Below are 16,064 nucleotides of genomic sequence, written 5' to 3'. Positions count from 1 at the left end.
CAGTGACCCCTGGGACCCCCCCCAGTGACCCCCGGGACCCCCCAGTGACCCCTGGGACCCTCCCAGTGACCCCTGGGACCCCCCAGTGAGCCCTGGGACCCCCCAGTGAGCCCCGGGACCCTCCAGTGACCCCTGGGATCCCCCAGTGACCCCTGGGACCCCCCAGTAACCCCTGGGACCCCCCAGTGACCCCCGGGACCCCCCCAGTGACCCCCGGGACCCCCCAGTGACCCCCCAGTAACACCCGGGACCCCCCAGTGACCCCTGGGACCCCCCCAGTGACCCCCGGGACCCCCCAGTGACCCCCGGGACCCCCCAGTGACCCCTGGGACCCCCCCCAGTGACCCCTGAGTGCTCCCAGTAATCCCCAGGACTTTTCTTTTTTAAAAAGAAAAATTTTTTATTTGTACAAAAATACATTTTTCCATTTTTAAACGGGGGTAGGTTCTCAGCAGAGAATTTATTTTTTTATTTTTATTTTTATTTTTATTTTTATTAAAATGCATTTTTTTTTCTTTGCAGGCTCTCAGCAGGGAATGTTTTAATTTTAATTTTAATTTTATTTTTTTCCAAATCCAGGGTTCTCTCAGGGTCCCTTTTTCAGGCTCTCCAGGAAGAGCCGCTCGCCCGCCAGGAAATCGTGGTCCTGGGGAGGGGGATGGGCTGAGCCCCTTCCAGAAGCTTCCGAGGCCCGGCCCAGCCCAGCTCCCAGAAAATCCCAAACCCATCCCAGAAAATCCCAAACCCATCCCAGAAAATCCCAAACCCATCCCAGAGAATCCCAAACCCATCCCAGAGATCCCAAACCCATCCCAGAGAATCCCAAACCCATCCCAGAAAATCCCAAACCCATCCAGAAAATCCCAAACCCATCCCAGAAAATCCCAAACCCTTCCAGAAAATCCCAAACCCATCCCAGAAAATCCCAAACCCTTCCAGAGAATCCCAAACCCTTCCAGAGAATCCCAAACCCATCCCAGAGATCCCAAACCCTTCCAGAAAATCCCAAACCCTTCCCAGAGAATCCCAAACCCATCCCAGAGAATCCCAAACCCTTCCCAGAGAATCCCAAACCCATCCCAGAGAATCCCAAACCCATCCCAGAAAATCCCAAACCCATCCCAGAGAATCCCAAACCCTCCCAGAGATCCCAAACCCTTTCCCACAATCCCAAACCCATCCCAGAGATCCCAAACCCATCCAGAGAATCCCAAACCCATCCCAGAGAATCCCAAACCCATCCCAGAGATCCCAAACCCTTCCAGACAATCCCAAACCCATCCCAGAGAATCCCAAACCCATCCCAGAGATCCCAAACCCTTTCCCACAATCCCAAACCCTTTCCCAGCCCAGTGTCCACTTTCCATTCCCAAGCCCATTTCCATTCCCACCATTCCCAAACCCATCCCAGTTCCCAGTTCCCATTTCCATTCCCAGTTTCCCCATTCCCAGTTCCCAATTCCCCCCAATCCATTCCCAGTTCCCCCAGCCCATTCCCAGTTCCCCCAGTCCATTCCCATCCCGTTCCCAGTTCCCCCCAGTCAATTCCCAGTCCCCCCAGTCCATTCCCAGCCCATTCCCAGTTCCCCCAGTCCATTCCCGTCCTGCTCCCAGTCCCCCCAGTCCATTCCCATCCCGCTCCCAGTTCCCCCAATTCCCCCAGTCCATTCCCAGCCCGCTCCCAGTCCCCCCAGTCCATTCCCAGCCCGCTCCCAGTCCCCCCAGTCCATTCCCGTCCTGCTCCCAGTCCCCCAGTCCATTCCCAGCCCGCTCCCAGTTCCCCCAGTCCATTTCCATCCCGTTCCCAGTCCCCCCAGTCCATTCCCATCCCACTCCCAGTTCCCCCAGTCCATTCCCATCCCGTTCCCAGTTCCCCCAGTTCCCCCAGTCCATTCCCATCCCGCTCCCAGTCCCCCAGTCCATTCCCATACCGCTCCCAGTCCCCCAGTCCATTCCCATCCCGTTCCCAGTTCCCCCAGTCTATTCCCATCCCGCTCCCAGTTCCCCCAGTCCATTCCCATCCCGCTCCCAGTCCCCCAGTCCATTCCCATCCCATTCCCAGTTCCCCTCAGTCAATTCCCAGTTCCCCCAGCCCATTCCCAGTCCCCCCAGTCCATTCCCATCCCGCTCCCAGTTCCCCAGTCCATTCCCATCCCGTTCCCAGTTCCCCAGTCCATTCCCATCCCGTTCCCAGTTCCCCTCAGTCAATTCCCAGTTCCCCCATCCCACTCCCAGTCCCCCCAGTCCATTCCCATCCCGTTCCCAGTCCCCCCAGTCCATTCCCAGTTCCCCCAGTTCCCCCAGTCCATTCCCATCCCGCTCCCAGTTCCCCCAGTCCATTCCCAGTTCTCCCAGTTCCCCCAGTCCCACCCTGCGTGCGCGCTCCTTCAGCAGCAGGACGTGTCCGTAGAGTGCGGCCGCGCCCGCCCGGGCCCTGCTGTCCCCGAGGAGCGCCGCCAGCCCCGGCAGCAGCCCCGGGGCCACCGGGGACACCGGGGACACCGGGGCCACCGGAGCTGCTGGGGACACCGGGGACACTGGGGACACCGGGGACACTGGAGCCGCTGGGGACACCAGGGACACCGGAGGGGCTGCAGGAGGGAACACCGGAGTGTCCCTGTCACCGCTGCCAGCGCCCCCCACCCTAAAACACCCACCCACCCCAGCCAGGCCAGGAGCGCTGGGATCCCAAAAACGGGAAACTAAAAACGGGATCCGAGAACGGGATCGGAGAATGGGATCCGAAAAAGGGAAACTAAAAACGGGATCAAAAAATGGGATCCAAAAACGGGACCCAAAAACAGGATCTGAGAATGGGATCCGAAAAAGGGAAACTAAAAACGGGATCCAAAAACGGGATCCAAAAACGGGATCCAAAAACAGGATCCAAAAACGGGACCCTAAAAACGGGATCCAAAAACAGGATTCAAAAACGGGACCCTAAAAACGATATCCAAAAACGGGATCTGAGAATGGGATCCAAAATGGGATCCAAAAATGGGATCCTAAAAACAGGATCCAAAAACAGGATCCAAAAAAGGGAAACTAAAAACGGGATCCAACAACGGGATCTGAAAACGGGATCCAAAAACGGGATCCAAAAACGGGATCCAAAAACAGGATCCAAAAACGGGACCCTAAAAACGGGATCCAAAAACAGGATTCAAAAACGGGACCCTAAAAACGATATCCAAAAACGGGATCTGAGAATGGGATCCAAAATGGGATCCAAAAATGGGATCCTAAAAACAGGATCCAAAAACAGGATCCAAAAAAGGGAAACTAAAAACGGGATCCAACAACGGGATCTGAAAACGGGATCCTAAAAACGGGATCCAAAAACGGGATCCAAAAATGGGATCCAAAAACAGGATCCTAAAAACGGGATCCTAAAAACGGGATCCTAAAAACGGGATCCGAAAACGGGATCCGAAAACGGGATCCAAAAACGGGATCCTAAAAATGGGATTCTAAAAACGGGATCCAAAAACAGGGGATCCCAAAAATGGGGGATCCCAAAACCAGGATCCTAACCAGTGTCCCTGTCCCCTCCCTGTCCCTGTCCCTGTCCCCAGTAGTGTCCCCTCAGTGTCCCCATACCCGGCTGTGTCCCCTCAGTGTCCCCTCAATGTCCCCTCAGTGTCCCTCACTGTCCCCTCATTGTCCCTCACTGTCCCTCAGTGTCCCTTCAGTGTCCCTCACTGTCCCGTCAGTGTCCCCTCAGTGTCCCTCCCTGTCCCTCCCTGTCCCTCGGTGTCCCCTCCCTGTCCCTCTGTGTCCCCTCAGTGTCCCTCCCTGTCCCTCCCTGTCCCTCGGTGTCCCTCACCCGGCCGTGTCCCTGTCCCTCCCTGTCCCCTCGGTGTCCCCTCCCTGTCCCTCTGTGTCCCCTCGGTGTCCCTCGGTGTCCCTCACCCGGCCGTGTCCCTGTCCCCTCCCTGTCCCCTCCCTGTCCCCTCATTGTCCCTCCCTGTCCCCTCGGTGTCCTCACCCGGCCGTGTCCCCGTCCCCAGGCCGGGGCCCGGCTCCTGCCGCCGCTCCCGGAGCTGCTCCCGCTGCCGCTCCAGGCTCCGCCGCTCCTGCGGGAACGGCACATCCCGCCAGAAATTCCCATCAATAACTACATTCATGTTCATAATTCAGCATTAATAACAGGTCTGTTAATAACAATCACTAAGGATTCATTATTCATATTATTATAATTACAGTTTTATCATATTAGAATTGTTATAATCACTATCATTCTATTATCAATGTAATTATATTATAAATATCATTCTATTAAAAACGATATTATTAATTATTAATTATTAATTATTAATTATTAATTATTAAGTATTAAGTATTAATTATTAAGTATTAAGTATTAAGTATTAATAAATATTACTAAGATGGTGAAGGGTTTATAATGGAAGGGTGTGTATGGAGCAAGATGAGAAATAGGTAAAAGTAAAAAGAAAATTAAGAAAAAGCAAAATACGCCTTGTGGAAAGCGTCCTTTCAATTAGGAACTTAAATAATATTATACAATAATAAATATTAATATTATAATATTGTACATGTTACATATTATAGTTTTTGATGTAATAAGTAATTATATGTATGTAATATATAATTATATATATGTAATATATAATTACATATATATATGTAATATATAATTATGTATAATATGTAACAATAATATAAAGTATTATGCAATCTAATATAAATATATATAGCATATAATTATAATATATATAATATATAAGTTAAAATATTACACCTATCATAATCTATATTATATATACATATATAGATTATAATACATAACATATGTAAGATAAATATATATATAAAAAACACTATATAATATATAAGCTATATATCATATATATTATACATAATATATGATAAAATAACTATGCATAATGAATATAATGCAAATATAGTAAACATACAATAAATATATAATATATAACATACATCTAAAGTATCTGTTATATATTTAATATCTATTGAAACATATTTTTATATATAAATAATATATATTTATCTTATATATATATAAAATAAAATAATATATAGAAAAACTTATAATTAGATATTATTAGATATTAGATATTACTATTAGATATTATTATTTGATTTTCCGGGGGGATTTTTTGGGGGTTTTTCCGGGGGATTTCCCGGGGGGATTTTCTGGGGGATTTTCTGGGGGATTTTCCGGGAGGATTTTTTGGGAGGATTTTCCGGGGGGATTTTCTTGGGGATTTTCCGGGGCATTTTCCGGGGGATTTTCTGTGGGGATTTCCCGGGGGGATTTTCCGGGGGATTTTCCGGGGCATTTTCCGGGGGGATTTTCCGGGGGATTTTCCGGGGCATTTTCCGGGGGATTTTCCGGGGCATTTTCCGGGGGATTTCCCGGGGGATTTCCCGGGGGATTTTCCGGGGGATTTCCCGAGGGGATTTTCCAGGGCATTTTCCGGGGGATTTTCCAGGGGTTTTCCAGGGGTTTTCCGGGGCATTTTCCGGGGGATTTTCCAGGGGTTTTCCAGGGGTTTTCCGGGGCATTTTCCGGGGGATTTCCCGGGGATTTTCCAGGGGTTTTCCAGGGGTTTTCCGGGGGATTTCCCGGGGATTTTCCGGGGGATTTTCCAGGGGTTTTCCAGGGGATTTTCCGTGGGATTTTCCGGGGGGATTTTTTGGGGGTTTTCTGGGGGATTTCCCGGTGGTTTTCCCGGGTGGTTTTCCCGGGGGATTTACCCGCTGCAGGCGCTGCTCCTGCAGCCGCAGCCGCTCCCGCTGCTCCTGCAGCCGCTGCAGCCGCCGCCGCTGCTCCTCCTGCGCCCGGCGCGCCTCCCGCAGCGCCCGCTGGCCGGCCTGCTGCTGCTGCGCCGCGCGCTGCGGGAACGGAACGGGAACGGAACGGGGATGGGAATGGGGATGGGGATGGGAACGGGAACGGGGATGGGAATGGGATGGGAATGGAACGGGAATGGGAACGGGAACGGGAATGGAACGGGAATGGAACGGGAACGGGGATGGGGATGGGAACGGGGATGGGAACGGGAACGGGAACGGGAATGGGACGGAGATGGGGATGGGAACGGGAACGGGAACGGGGATGGGAATGGGGATGGGGATGGGGATGGGAACGAGAACGGGGATGGAATGGGAACGGGAACGGGGATGGAATGGGAACGGGGATGGGGACGGGAATGGGGATGGGGATGGAATGGGGATGGAATGGGGATGGGAATGGGAATGGGGATGGGGATGGGAATGGAACGGGGATGGGGATGGGAACGGGGATGGGAATGGGAATGGGGATGGGAATGGGGAATGGGAAATGGGAATGGGAATGGGAATGGGGACGGGGATGGGAATGGGGAATGGGGATGGGAATGGGGAATGGGGATGGGAATGGGGATGGAATGGGGATGGAATGGGGATGGAATGGGAATGAGGACAGGAATGGGGAATGGGGATGGGAACGGGAATGGGGATGGGAATGGGGATGGAATGGGGACGGGAATGGGGAATGGGGAATGGGGATGGGAATGGGGAATGGGGATGGGAACGGGAATGGGAACGGGAATGGGAACGGGAATGGGAATGGGGATGGAATGGGGATGGGAATGGGGAATGGGAAATGGGAATGGGAATGGGAATGGGAATGGGGATGGGAATGGGGATGGGAATGGGAATGGGGATGGGGAGTGGGGACGGGGACAGGAATGGGAACAGGAATGGGGAATGGGAATTGGGTTGGGATTGGGATTGGGATTGGGAATGGGGATGGGGAATGGGAACGGGAATGGGATTGATGTGGGGGGGATGATATCAGGGAATGCCAATGGGACTGGGAATGGCATTGGGACAGGGGAATGGGACTGGGACAGGGAATGGTACCGGGATGGGGAATGGGATCGGGATGAGGAATGGGACTGGGACTGAAACGGGGAACGGCACCGGGATGGGGAAAGGAACTGGGACAGGGAACGGTGCTGGGACTGGGAAGGCGACCAGGACTGGGAGAGGGATTGGGGAACAGCACTGGGGCTGGGACTGGGAACAGCACCAGGATGCGGGAACGGCACCGGGACTGGAATGACACCGGGCATGGCTCTGGGGGACGGGGAGCCCCAGCTCGGGGGAATGTGGAGCCCCAGCTCAGGGGGATGAGGAGCCCTAGCTCGGGGGGATGTGGAGCCCCAAGGGAATGTGGAGCCCCAGCTCAGGGGGATGTGGAGCCCCAGCTCAGGGGGATGAGGAGCCCCAGCTCGGGGGGATGAGGAGCCCCAGCTCTGAGGGATGAGGAGCCCCAGCTCTGAGGGATGTGGAGCCCCAGCTCAGGGGGATGTGGAGCCCCAAGGGAATGTGGAGCCCCAGCTCAGGGGGATGAGGAGCCCCAGCTCAGGGGGATGAGGAGCCCCAGCTCAGGGGGATGAGGAGCCCCAAGGGAATGTGGAGCCCCAGCTCAGGGGGATGAGGAGCCCCAGCTCAGGGGGATGAGGAGCCCCAGCTCAGGGGGATGAGGAGCCCCAGCTCAGGGGGATGTGGAGCCCCAGCTCAGGGGGATGAGGAGCCCCAGCTCTGAGGGATGTGGAGCCCCAGCTCGGGGGGATGTGGAGCCCCAGCTCAGGGGGATGTGGAGCCCCAGCTCTGAGGGATGTGGAGCCCCAGCTCAGGGGGATGTGGAGCCCCAGCTCTGAGGGATGTGGAGCCCCAGCCTTGCTCCCGGCTGAGAATTCCCGCCTGGATGCTCCGTTTACCTCGGCCAGGTCACGAATCTCCTCCTCCCGCTCCTGCAGGCGCTGCTCGGCACGGAGAACCTTCTCCTTCTCCAGCCTCAGCTCCCGCCAGGCCTCGTCCAGCTCCTCCCTGTCTCTGACCAGCTGCTCCTCCTTGGATCTCAGCTCCCGGCTCCGGAACTTCAGCTCTGCCTGATCCTGGCCCGGGCACAGCGAGCGTCACCTGCCCGGTCCTTTGGAGCAGGGGGAGGTGGTTTGGGAGCCCGGGCAGCGCATCGGGGACCTTGGCCAGGCTCCTCAGCGCCGACTCCACGCCCAGGGCGCGCTCCTTGTCCTGCTCCTCCCGCTCCCGGCTCAGGCGCTCCCGGCTGCGGAACTCGGCCCAGGCGGCCGCCAGCCGCCGCCGCTCCTCGGAGCGATCCCGCAGCTCCGCCCGCTGCTCCTCCAGCCACGCGTCCTGCGGGGCCCGGGGACAGCTCCGGGCGCCGCTTCCCGCAGGATTGGCCTCCTTCAGCCCGGCCCTGCCGCTTCCAGAGGCAACTTCCAGAGGCTGATGCCAGCCGGGGAGCTCCGGCTCCGTGTGGGCACCCAGCGGGCTCCTGAGCCCCTCCAGCCCCGAGCCCTGCTCCCATCCTGGCTGGTCCTGAGCCCCCTCCAGCCCCGAGCCCTGCTCCCATCCTGGCTGGTCCTGAGCCCCCTCCAGCCCCGAGCCCTGCTCCCATCCTGGATGATCCTGAGCTCCTTCCAGCCCCGAGCCCTGCTCCCATCCTGGCTGGTCCTGAGCCCCCTCCAGCCCCGAGCCCTGCTCCCATCCTGGCTGGTCCTGAGCCCCCTCCAGCCCCGAGCCCTGCTCCCATCCTGGATGATCCTGAGCTCCTTCCAGCCCCGAGCCCTGCTCCCATCCTGGATGATCCTGAGCCCCCTCCAGCCCCGAGCCCTGCTCCCATCCTGGATGATCCTGAGCTCCTTCCAGCCCCGAGCCCTGCTCCCATCCTGGCTGGTCCTGAGCCCCCTCCAGCCCCGAGCCCGGCTCCCATCCTGGATGATCCTGAGCCCCCTCCAGCCCCGAGCCCTGCTCCCATCCTGGATGATCCTGAGCCCCCTCCAGCCCCGAGCCCTGCTCCCATCCTGGATGATCCTGAGCCCCCTCCAGCCCCGAGCCCGGCTCCCATCCTGGATGATCCTGAGCCCCCTCCAGCCCCGAGCCCTGCTCCCATCCTGGATGATCCTGAGCCCCCTCCAGCCCCGAGCCCTGCTCCCATCCTGGATGATCCTGAGCTCCTTCCAGCCCCGAGCCCTGCTCCCATCCTGGCTGGTCCTGAGCCCCTTCCAGCCCCAAGCCCGGCTCCCATCCTGGATGATCCTGAGCCCCTTCCAGCCCCGAGCCCGGCTCCCATCCTGGATGATCCTGAGCCCCTTCCAGCCCCGAGCCCTGCTCCCATCCTGGATGATCCTGAGCTCCTTCCAGCCCCGAGCCCTGCTCCCATCCTGGCTGGTTCCTCACCCATTTCCCATTCCCACTCCCACCCTGGCTGGTTCCCAGCCCTTTCCCAGTCCCACTCCCACTCTGGCTTGTTCCCAGCCCCTTTCCCATTCCCACTCCCACCCTGGCTGGTTCCCAGCCCCGTTCCCATCCCAGTTCCCAAGCCCAGCCAGCTCCCAGCCCCATCCCAGTCACTCCCAGAGCGGCTCCAGGCCCTGCTCCGGCATTCCCCAGCGGATCCCCGGGGAAGCCGCAGCCCCTCCCTGCTCCGGGCTCACCTGGGGCTCACCTGGGGCCGCGTCCCCGCTCACCTTGGCCTCGTCCAGCGCCGCCCTGTCCATGGCCCGCAGCTGGGCCGAGAGCCGCCGCTGCTCCTCCAGCGCCTCCCGCAGCGAATCCGCCCGGCCGCGCTCGGCGGCGGCGCGGCGGCGCTCCTGCAGCGGCAGCGGGATCGGGAGCGGCCGGCACGGACCGGGCATGGACAGGGATGGGGATGGAGACCGAGACAGGGATGGGGATGGGGACAGGGATGGGGATGGGGACAGGGATGGGGACAGGGATGGGGACAGGGATGGGGATGGGGATGGAGACCGAGACAGGGATGGGGATGGGGACAGGGATGGGGATGGGGACAGGGATGGGGACAGGGATGGGGACAGGGATGGGGATGGGGACAGGGATGGGGACAGGGATGGGGATGGGGACAGGGTGGGGACAGGGATGGGGATGGGGACAGGGATGGGGACAGGGATGGGGACAGGGATGGGGACAGGGACAGGGATGGGGATGGAGACCGAGACAGGGATGGGGATGGGGACAGGGATGGGGATGGGGACAGGGATGGGGACAGGGATGGGGACAGGGATGGGGATGGGGACAGGGACAGGGATGGGGACAGGGACAGGGACAGGGATGGGGACAGGGACAGGGACAGGGACAGGGACAGGGATGGGGATGGGGACAGGGACAGGGACAGGGACAGGGACAGGGACAGGGACAGGGATGGGGACAGGGACAGGGACAGGGATGGGGACAGGGACAGGGACAGGGACAGGGACAGGGATGGGGATGGGGACAGGGACAGGGACAGGGACAGGGACAGGGACAGGGATGGGGATGGGGACAGGGACAGGGACAGGGATGGGGATGGGGACAGGGACAGGGATGGGGACAGGGACAGGGACAGGGATGGGGACAGGGATAGGGATGGGGATGGGGACAGGGATGGGGACAGGGATGGGGATGGGGACAAGGACATGGACAGGGACAGGGTGGGAACACGGACAGGGATGGGGATGGGGACATGGACAGGGATGGGGACGGGGATGGGGACAGGGACACGGACAGGGATGGGGACAGGGACAGGGACATGGATGGGGACATGGACAGGGATGGGGATGGGGATGGTGACAGGGTGGGGACAGGGATGGGGATGGGGACATGGACAGGGACATGGACAGGGATGGGGACAGGGGATAAGGGACACGGACAAGGACAGGGGACGGGGACACCGGACAGGTACACAGGACATGGGACATAGACAGGGACAGAGGGACAAGGACAGAGGGATAGGCAGATAGGGACAGAGACAAGGACAGGGGACAGGAAAAAGGGGACAAGGACACGGGACACAGGGACAGGGATGAGGACAGAGACAGAGGGACATGGCACGGGGACATGGACACAGCTCCAGGAGGGGTCCCAGCAGGAAGCTCCTCCAGCCAGGCACAGACAGGGACACGGACACAGGACACGGGACACGGACACAGGACACGGGCAGGGACACAGGACACGGGACACGGACACAGGACACGGGCAGGGACGCAGCTTCAGGACAGCCACAGCTCTAGGATGGGGCCTCACCTGCTCCAGGAGCTGCTCCTGCTCTCCCAGCCTGGTCTCCAAGTCGGCCACGGCATCCTGGAGCCGGCTCTGCTCCCGCTCCGCGTCCTGCTGCTGCTGGCACAGCCTGGCCTGGAGCGCTGCGAGGGGCACGGGGCAGCCCGGTGGGATGCAGGAGGTGGGATCCACCCCCCATCCACAGGGAGATCCCACATGGAAATCCCCAAGCTCATGCTCCATCTCCCATCCCATCCCATCCCATCCCATCCCATCCCATCCCATCCCATCCCATCCCATCCCATCCCAGGGAGATCCCACAGCGGGATCTGCCCACGGGGGGCAGGACTCTGCCAACCTCAGCTCCTGGGGTCTGGCTCGCCAGGGACAACTTGAATTATGTGAATTTAGTTAATTCTCTGAATTCCGTGAATTCTGAGAATTATGTAAATTCTGTGAATTTGGAGAATTCTGTGAATCCTGTGAGTTTGGAGAATTCTGTGAATGTCCCGAATTCCATGAATTCTGAGAATTCTGCAAATTCGGTGAATTTTATTAATTCGGGGAATTCTAATGAATTTCATTAATTCCGCAAATTCTGAGAAATCCGTGAATTTCGCAAATTCCGTTAATTTGGAGAATTCTGTGAATATCCTGAATTCCATGAATTCTGAGAATTCTGCAAATTCTGCGAATTCTATGAATTTGGAGAATTCCGCGAATTCCGTGAATTCCACGGATTCTGTGAATTCCCTCAATTCCATGAGTTCTGCGAACCCTGTGAACTTCTGCAAATCCTGTGAATCCGGAAAATTCAGTGGATTCCACGAATTCTGTGAGTTCCGTGAATTCCGTGAACTCCTCCCATTTCCCGAGGATCCGGTGGGATCCCGGACGGAGCAGCCCCTGTTCGAGCGCCGCTGGAGCAGCAGAGCCTCTGGCCAGGAATCCCCAGGAGGGCTGGGACAGGGATCTCCAGGCCCAGGGATCCCCCCAGGACTCCAGGACTTGTCCCGGGACCGCCTGGATTCTGTGGGATCGGCTCCGAGCCGTTGGGATGGAGCAGAGGGTCCCACTGGAACGATGCACTTGGAGGGAATTTACCTGCGAGCTGCTCGTGCTGCTCCTGGGATCCGGGGTGATCCAGGGATCTGGGGTGATCATAGGATGTGGGGTGATCCCGGGATCCAGGGTGATCCAGGGATCTGGGGTGATCATAGGATGTGGGGTGATCCCGGGATCCAGGGTGATCCAGGGATCTGGGGTGATCCTGGGGTCTGAGGTTATCATAGGATCTGGGGTGATCCCGGGATCCGGGGTGATCCAGGGATTTGGGGTGATCCAGGGGTCTGGGGTGGTCCAGGGGTCTGGGGTGGTCCTGGGATCTGGGATGATCATGGGATGTGGGGTGATCCTGTGCCCCAGGGTGATCCCAGGATCTGGGGTGATCCCGTGCCCCAGGGTGATCCCGTGCCCCAGGGTGATCCCGGGATCTGGGGTGATCCCGGGTGATCCCGCGGCCCAGGATGATCCCAGGATCTGGGGTGATCCCGGGTGATCCCACGCCCCAGGGTGATCCCGTGCCCCAGGGTGATCCCGGGATCTGGGGTGATCCCGGGTGATCCCGTGCCCCAGAGTGATCCCACGCCCCAGGGTGATCCTGTGCCCCAGGATGATCCCAGGATCTGGGGTGATCCCATGCCCCAGGGTGATCCCACGCCCCAGGGTGATCCCAGGATCTGGGGTGATCCCGGGTGATCCCGTGCCCCAGGGTGATCCTGGGATGTGGGGTGATCCCAGGATCTGGGGTGATCCCATGCCCCAGGGTGATCCCAGGATCTGGGGTGATCCCAGGATCTGGGGTGATCCCATGCCCCAGGGTGATCCCAGGATCTGGGGTGATCCCATGCCCCAGGGTGATCCCAGGATGTGGGCTGATCCCGGGTGATCCCGCGCCCCAGGGTGATCCCGGGGCCCGGAGCAGGGATCGGGGAGCCCAGGTGAGTCCCCGTTACCTGCAGCCGCTCTCCGGGAGGCGCCGCAGGACCGGGCCCCGCCCGTCCCGCTCCGGCTCCGGCGTCCGCACCTGCGGGAGCGGCACGGGCTCCAGGTGCCACCCTGCCGTGGCCCTGCCCCCGGGTGACCCCCCAGGTGACCCCCCAGGTGACCCCCCAGGTGACCCCCTCAGCCCCCACCTGCTTTTCCAGCTCCTCCAGCCGGGCCTGGAGGCTGCGCAGGGCAATCCCACAGCCGGGATGCTCCCGGCACGGGTGGGATTGGAGAGTTTGGGAATCCTGGTGGGACGGGAGAGCTCCCAAATCCTCCTGGTGGGGCTGGGATGGGAGAGGTCCCAAATCCTCCTGGTGGGGCTGGGATGGGAGAGGTCCCAAATCCTCCTGGTGGGGCTGGGATGGGAGAGCTCCTGGAGCCTCCTGGCGCCTCCGGGCCGGGAGAGCCGCGGGATGCTCCGGGAGAGCCGCGGGATGCTCCGGGAGAGCCGCGGGATGCTCTGGGCAGAGCCAGGACGGGAGAGCTCGGGGGTTCTCCGGGCGGGGTGGGGCTGGAGGAGCTGCTGGATCCTCCTGTGGGGACACAGGGATGCTCCAGGAGAGGCCTGGGAAGGGCAGCTCTGCTCTCCTGGGAATGCCGATCCATGGCCAGCCCCCCCCAGATCCCAGGGGATCCCCAGGGATCCTTTCCCGCTCCTGCCCCAGCACCCACCTGAGTGGGCGTGGCAGGACCCGGCACCTCCTGCACGGCTGGGGTGGAAAATGGGACAAATCCATCACTGGGACACATGGAAGGGAGGGAACCGTCCCCCATCCCATGGATCCCATAGATCCCATCCCATCCCATCCCATCCCATCCCATCCCATTGATCCCATGGATTCCCTTGATCCCATGGATCCCATCCCATCCCATTCTGTGGATCCCATCCCATGGATCCCATTATCCCATCCCATCCCATGGATCCCATGATCCCATCCCAGAGATCCCATCCCATCCCATCCCATCGATCCCATGGATTCCCTTGATCCCATGGATCCCATCCCATCCCAATCCCATCCCATTCTGTGGATCCCATCCCATGGATCCCATTATCCCATCCCATGGATCCCTTCCAATCCCATTGATCCCACCCCATCCGATGGATCCAATCCCACCCCATTATCCCATCCCATGGATCCTATCCCATCCAGCCCCATCCTGTTATCCCATTATCCCGTTATCCCACTATCCCGTTATCCCGATATCCCGTTATCCCGTTATCCCACTATCCCGTTATCCCGATATCCTGTTATCCCGTTATCCCACTATCCCGTTATCCCGATATCCCACACCCCGTTCCCCCCGTCCCCCCCCCCCGCCCCGGCTCCCCCAGGTGTGCCAGGCCAGGCCAGGTGAGCTCGGGGACACCTGGGGGGCCTCACCTGCCGCCCGCTGCCCGCGGGGCCAGGTCCCGCCGGGAGCCGCCGGCCTGGAGCGGGAACAGATCCCAGTGGGAATGAGCGGGAATGAGCGGGAACAGATCCCAGCGGGAATGAGCGGGAACAGATCCCAGCGGGAATGAGCGGGAATGAGCGGGAACAGATCCCAGCGGGAATGAGCGGGAACAGATCCCAGCGGGAATGAGCGGGAACAGATCCCAGCGGGAATGAGCGGGAACAGATCCCAGCGGGAATGAGCGGGAACAGATCCCAGCGGGAATGAGCGGGAATGAGCGGGAACAGATCCCAGCGGGAATGAGTGGGAACAGATCCCAGCGGGAATGAGCGGGAATGAGCGGGAACAGATCCCAGCGGGAATGAGCGGGAATGAGCAGGAATGAGCGGGAACAGATCCCAGCGGGAATGAGCGGGAATGAGCGGGAATGAGCGGGAACAGATCCCAGCGGGAATGAGCGGGAATGAGCGGGAACAGATCCCAGCGGGAATGAGCGGGAACAGATCCCAGCGGGAATGAGCGGGAACAGATCCCAGCGGGAATGAGCGGGAACAGATCCCAGCGGGAATGAGCGGGAATGAGCGGGAACAGATCCCAGCGGGAATGAGCGGGAACAGATCCCAGCGGGAATGAGCGGGAATGAGCGGGAACAGATCCCAGCGGGAATGAGCGGGAACAGATCCCAGCGGGAATGAGTGGGAACAGATCCCAGTGGGAATGAGCGGGAACAGATCCCAGCGGGAATGAGCGGGAATGAGCGGGAATGAGCGGGAACAGATCCCAGCGGGAATGAGCAGGAACAGATCCCAGCCGGAATGAGCGGGAACAGATCCCAGCGGGAATGAGCGGGAATGAGCGGGAACAGATCCCAGCCGGAATGAGCGGGAATGAGTGGGAATGAGCGGGAACAGATCCCAGCGGGAATGAGCGGGAACAGATCCCAGCGGGAATGAGCGGGAGAGGGGCAGGGCCCACCCCGCCCGGGCCACCTGCGCCTCGGTGCCGCCTCACCTGTGCCACCTGAGCCACCTGTGCCACCTGTGTCACCTCACCTGTGCTACCTGTGCCACCTGGGCCACCTGTGCCTTGTCACCTGGGCCACCTGTGTCACCTGTGCTACCTGTGTCACCTGAGCCACCTCACCTGTGCCACCTGTGCCTTGTCACCTGTGTCACCTGAGCTACCTGTGCCATGGTGCCACCTCACCTGAGCCACCTGTGCTACCTGAGTCACCTGAGCCACCTGTGCCATGTCACCTGTGTCACCTGAGTCACCTGTGCCACCTGAGTCACCTGCGCCTCGGTGTCGCCTCACCTGTGCTACCTGTGCCACCTGAGTCACCTGCGTCACCTGTGCCACCTGAGTCACCTGTGCCATTTTTGCCACCTGAGTCACCTGTGTCACCTGAGCCACCTGACCTGTGCCACTTGTGTCACCTGTGCCTTGTCACCTGTGACATCTGTGCCATGTCACCTGTGTCACCTGAGTCACCTGTGCCATGTCACCTGTGCTACCTGTGCCACCTGTGCCACAGTACCACGTCACCTGTGTCACCTGTGCCATTT

The 16,064-nt window shown here is 59.1% G+C and overlaps 1 protein-coding gene across 14 annotated transcripts in view; it reads right to left on the bottom strand.

Moving 5' to 3' along the window:
• Positions 1–458: 458 nt before the first annotated feature.
• LOC110484685 (uncharacterized) overlaps positions 459–16,064 on the bottom strand; it is a 26,429-nt gene continuing 10,823 nt past the window's right edge. For 10 of the 14 annotated variants that reach the window (XM_085563144.1, XM_085563145.1, XM_085563148.1 and 7 more), the window contains 13 exons: positions 14,487–14,533; positions 13,777–13,814; positions 13,251–13,637; positions 13,071–13,141; positions 12,160–12,332; positions 11,080–11,198; positions 9,528–9,650; positions 8,017–8,190; positions 7,755–7,931; positions 5,743–5,880; positions 3,989–4,076; positions 2,371–2,591; positions 459–646 (listed from right to left, as the gene is read on the bottom strand). In XM_085563144.1, the coding sequence (XP_085419270.1) occupies positions 587–646; positions 2,371–2,591; positions 3,989–4,076; positions 5,743–5,880; positions 7,755–7,931; positions 8,017–8,190; positions 9,528–9,650; positions 11,080–11,198; positions 12,160–12,332; positions 13,071–13,141; positions 13,251–13,637; positions 13,777–13,814; positions 14,487–14,533 (1,816 nt within the window). In that variant the 3' untranslated portion in view covers positions 459–586. The remainder of the gene's footprint in view (positions 647–2,370; positions 2,592–3,988; positions 4,077–5,742; positions 5,881–7,754; positions 7,932–8,016; positions 8,191–9,527; positions 9,651–11,079; positions 11,199–12,159; positions 12,333–13,070; positions 13,142–13,250; positions 13,638–13,776; positions 13,815–14,486; positions 14,534–16,064) is intronic. The other 4 variants (XM_085563152.1, XM_085563142.1, XM_085563141.1 and 1 more) reach the window with 3 other exon arrangements.

Source organism: Lonchura striata, chromosome 30 (genome assembly GCF_050655825.1).
Source record: "Lonchura striata isolate lonStrDom1 chromosome 30, ASM5065582v1, whole genome shotgun sequence".
NCBI classification, from domain to species: domain Eukaryota; kingdom Metazoa; phylum Chordata; class Aves; order Passeriformes; family Estrildidae; genus Lonchura; species Lonchura striata.
The sequence above is the reverse complement of the archived record's forward strand: the minus strand, read 5'-3'. Positions and strand labels throughout refer to the sequence as shown.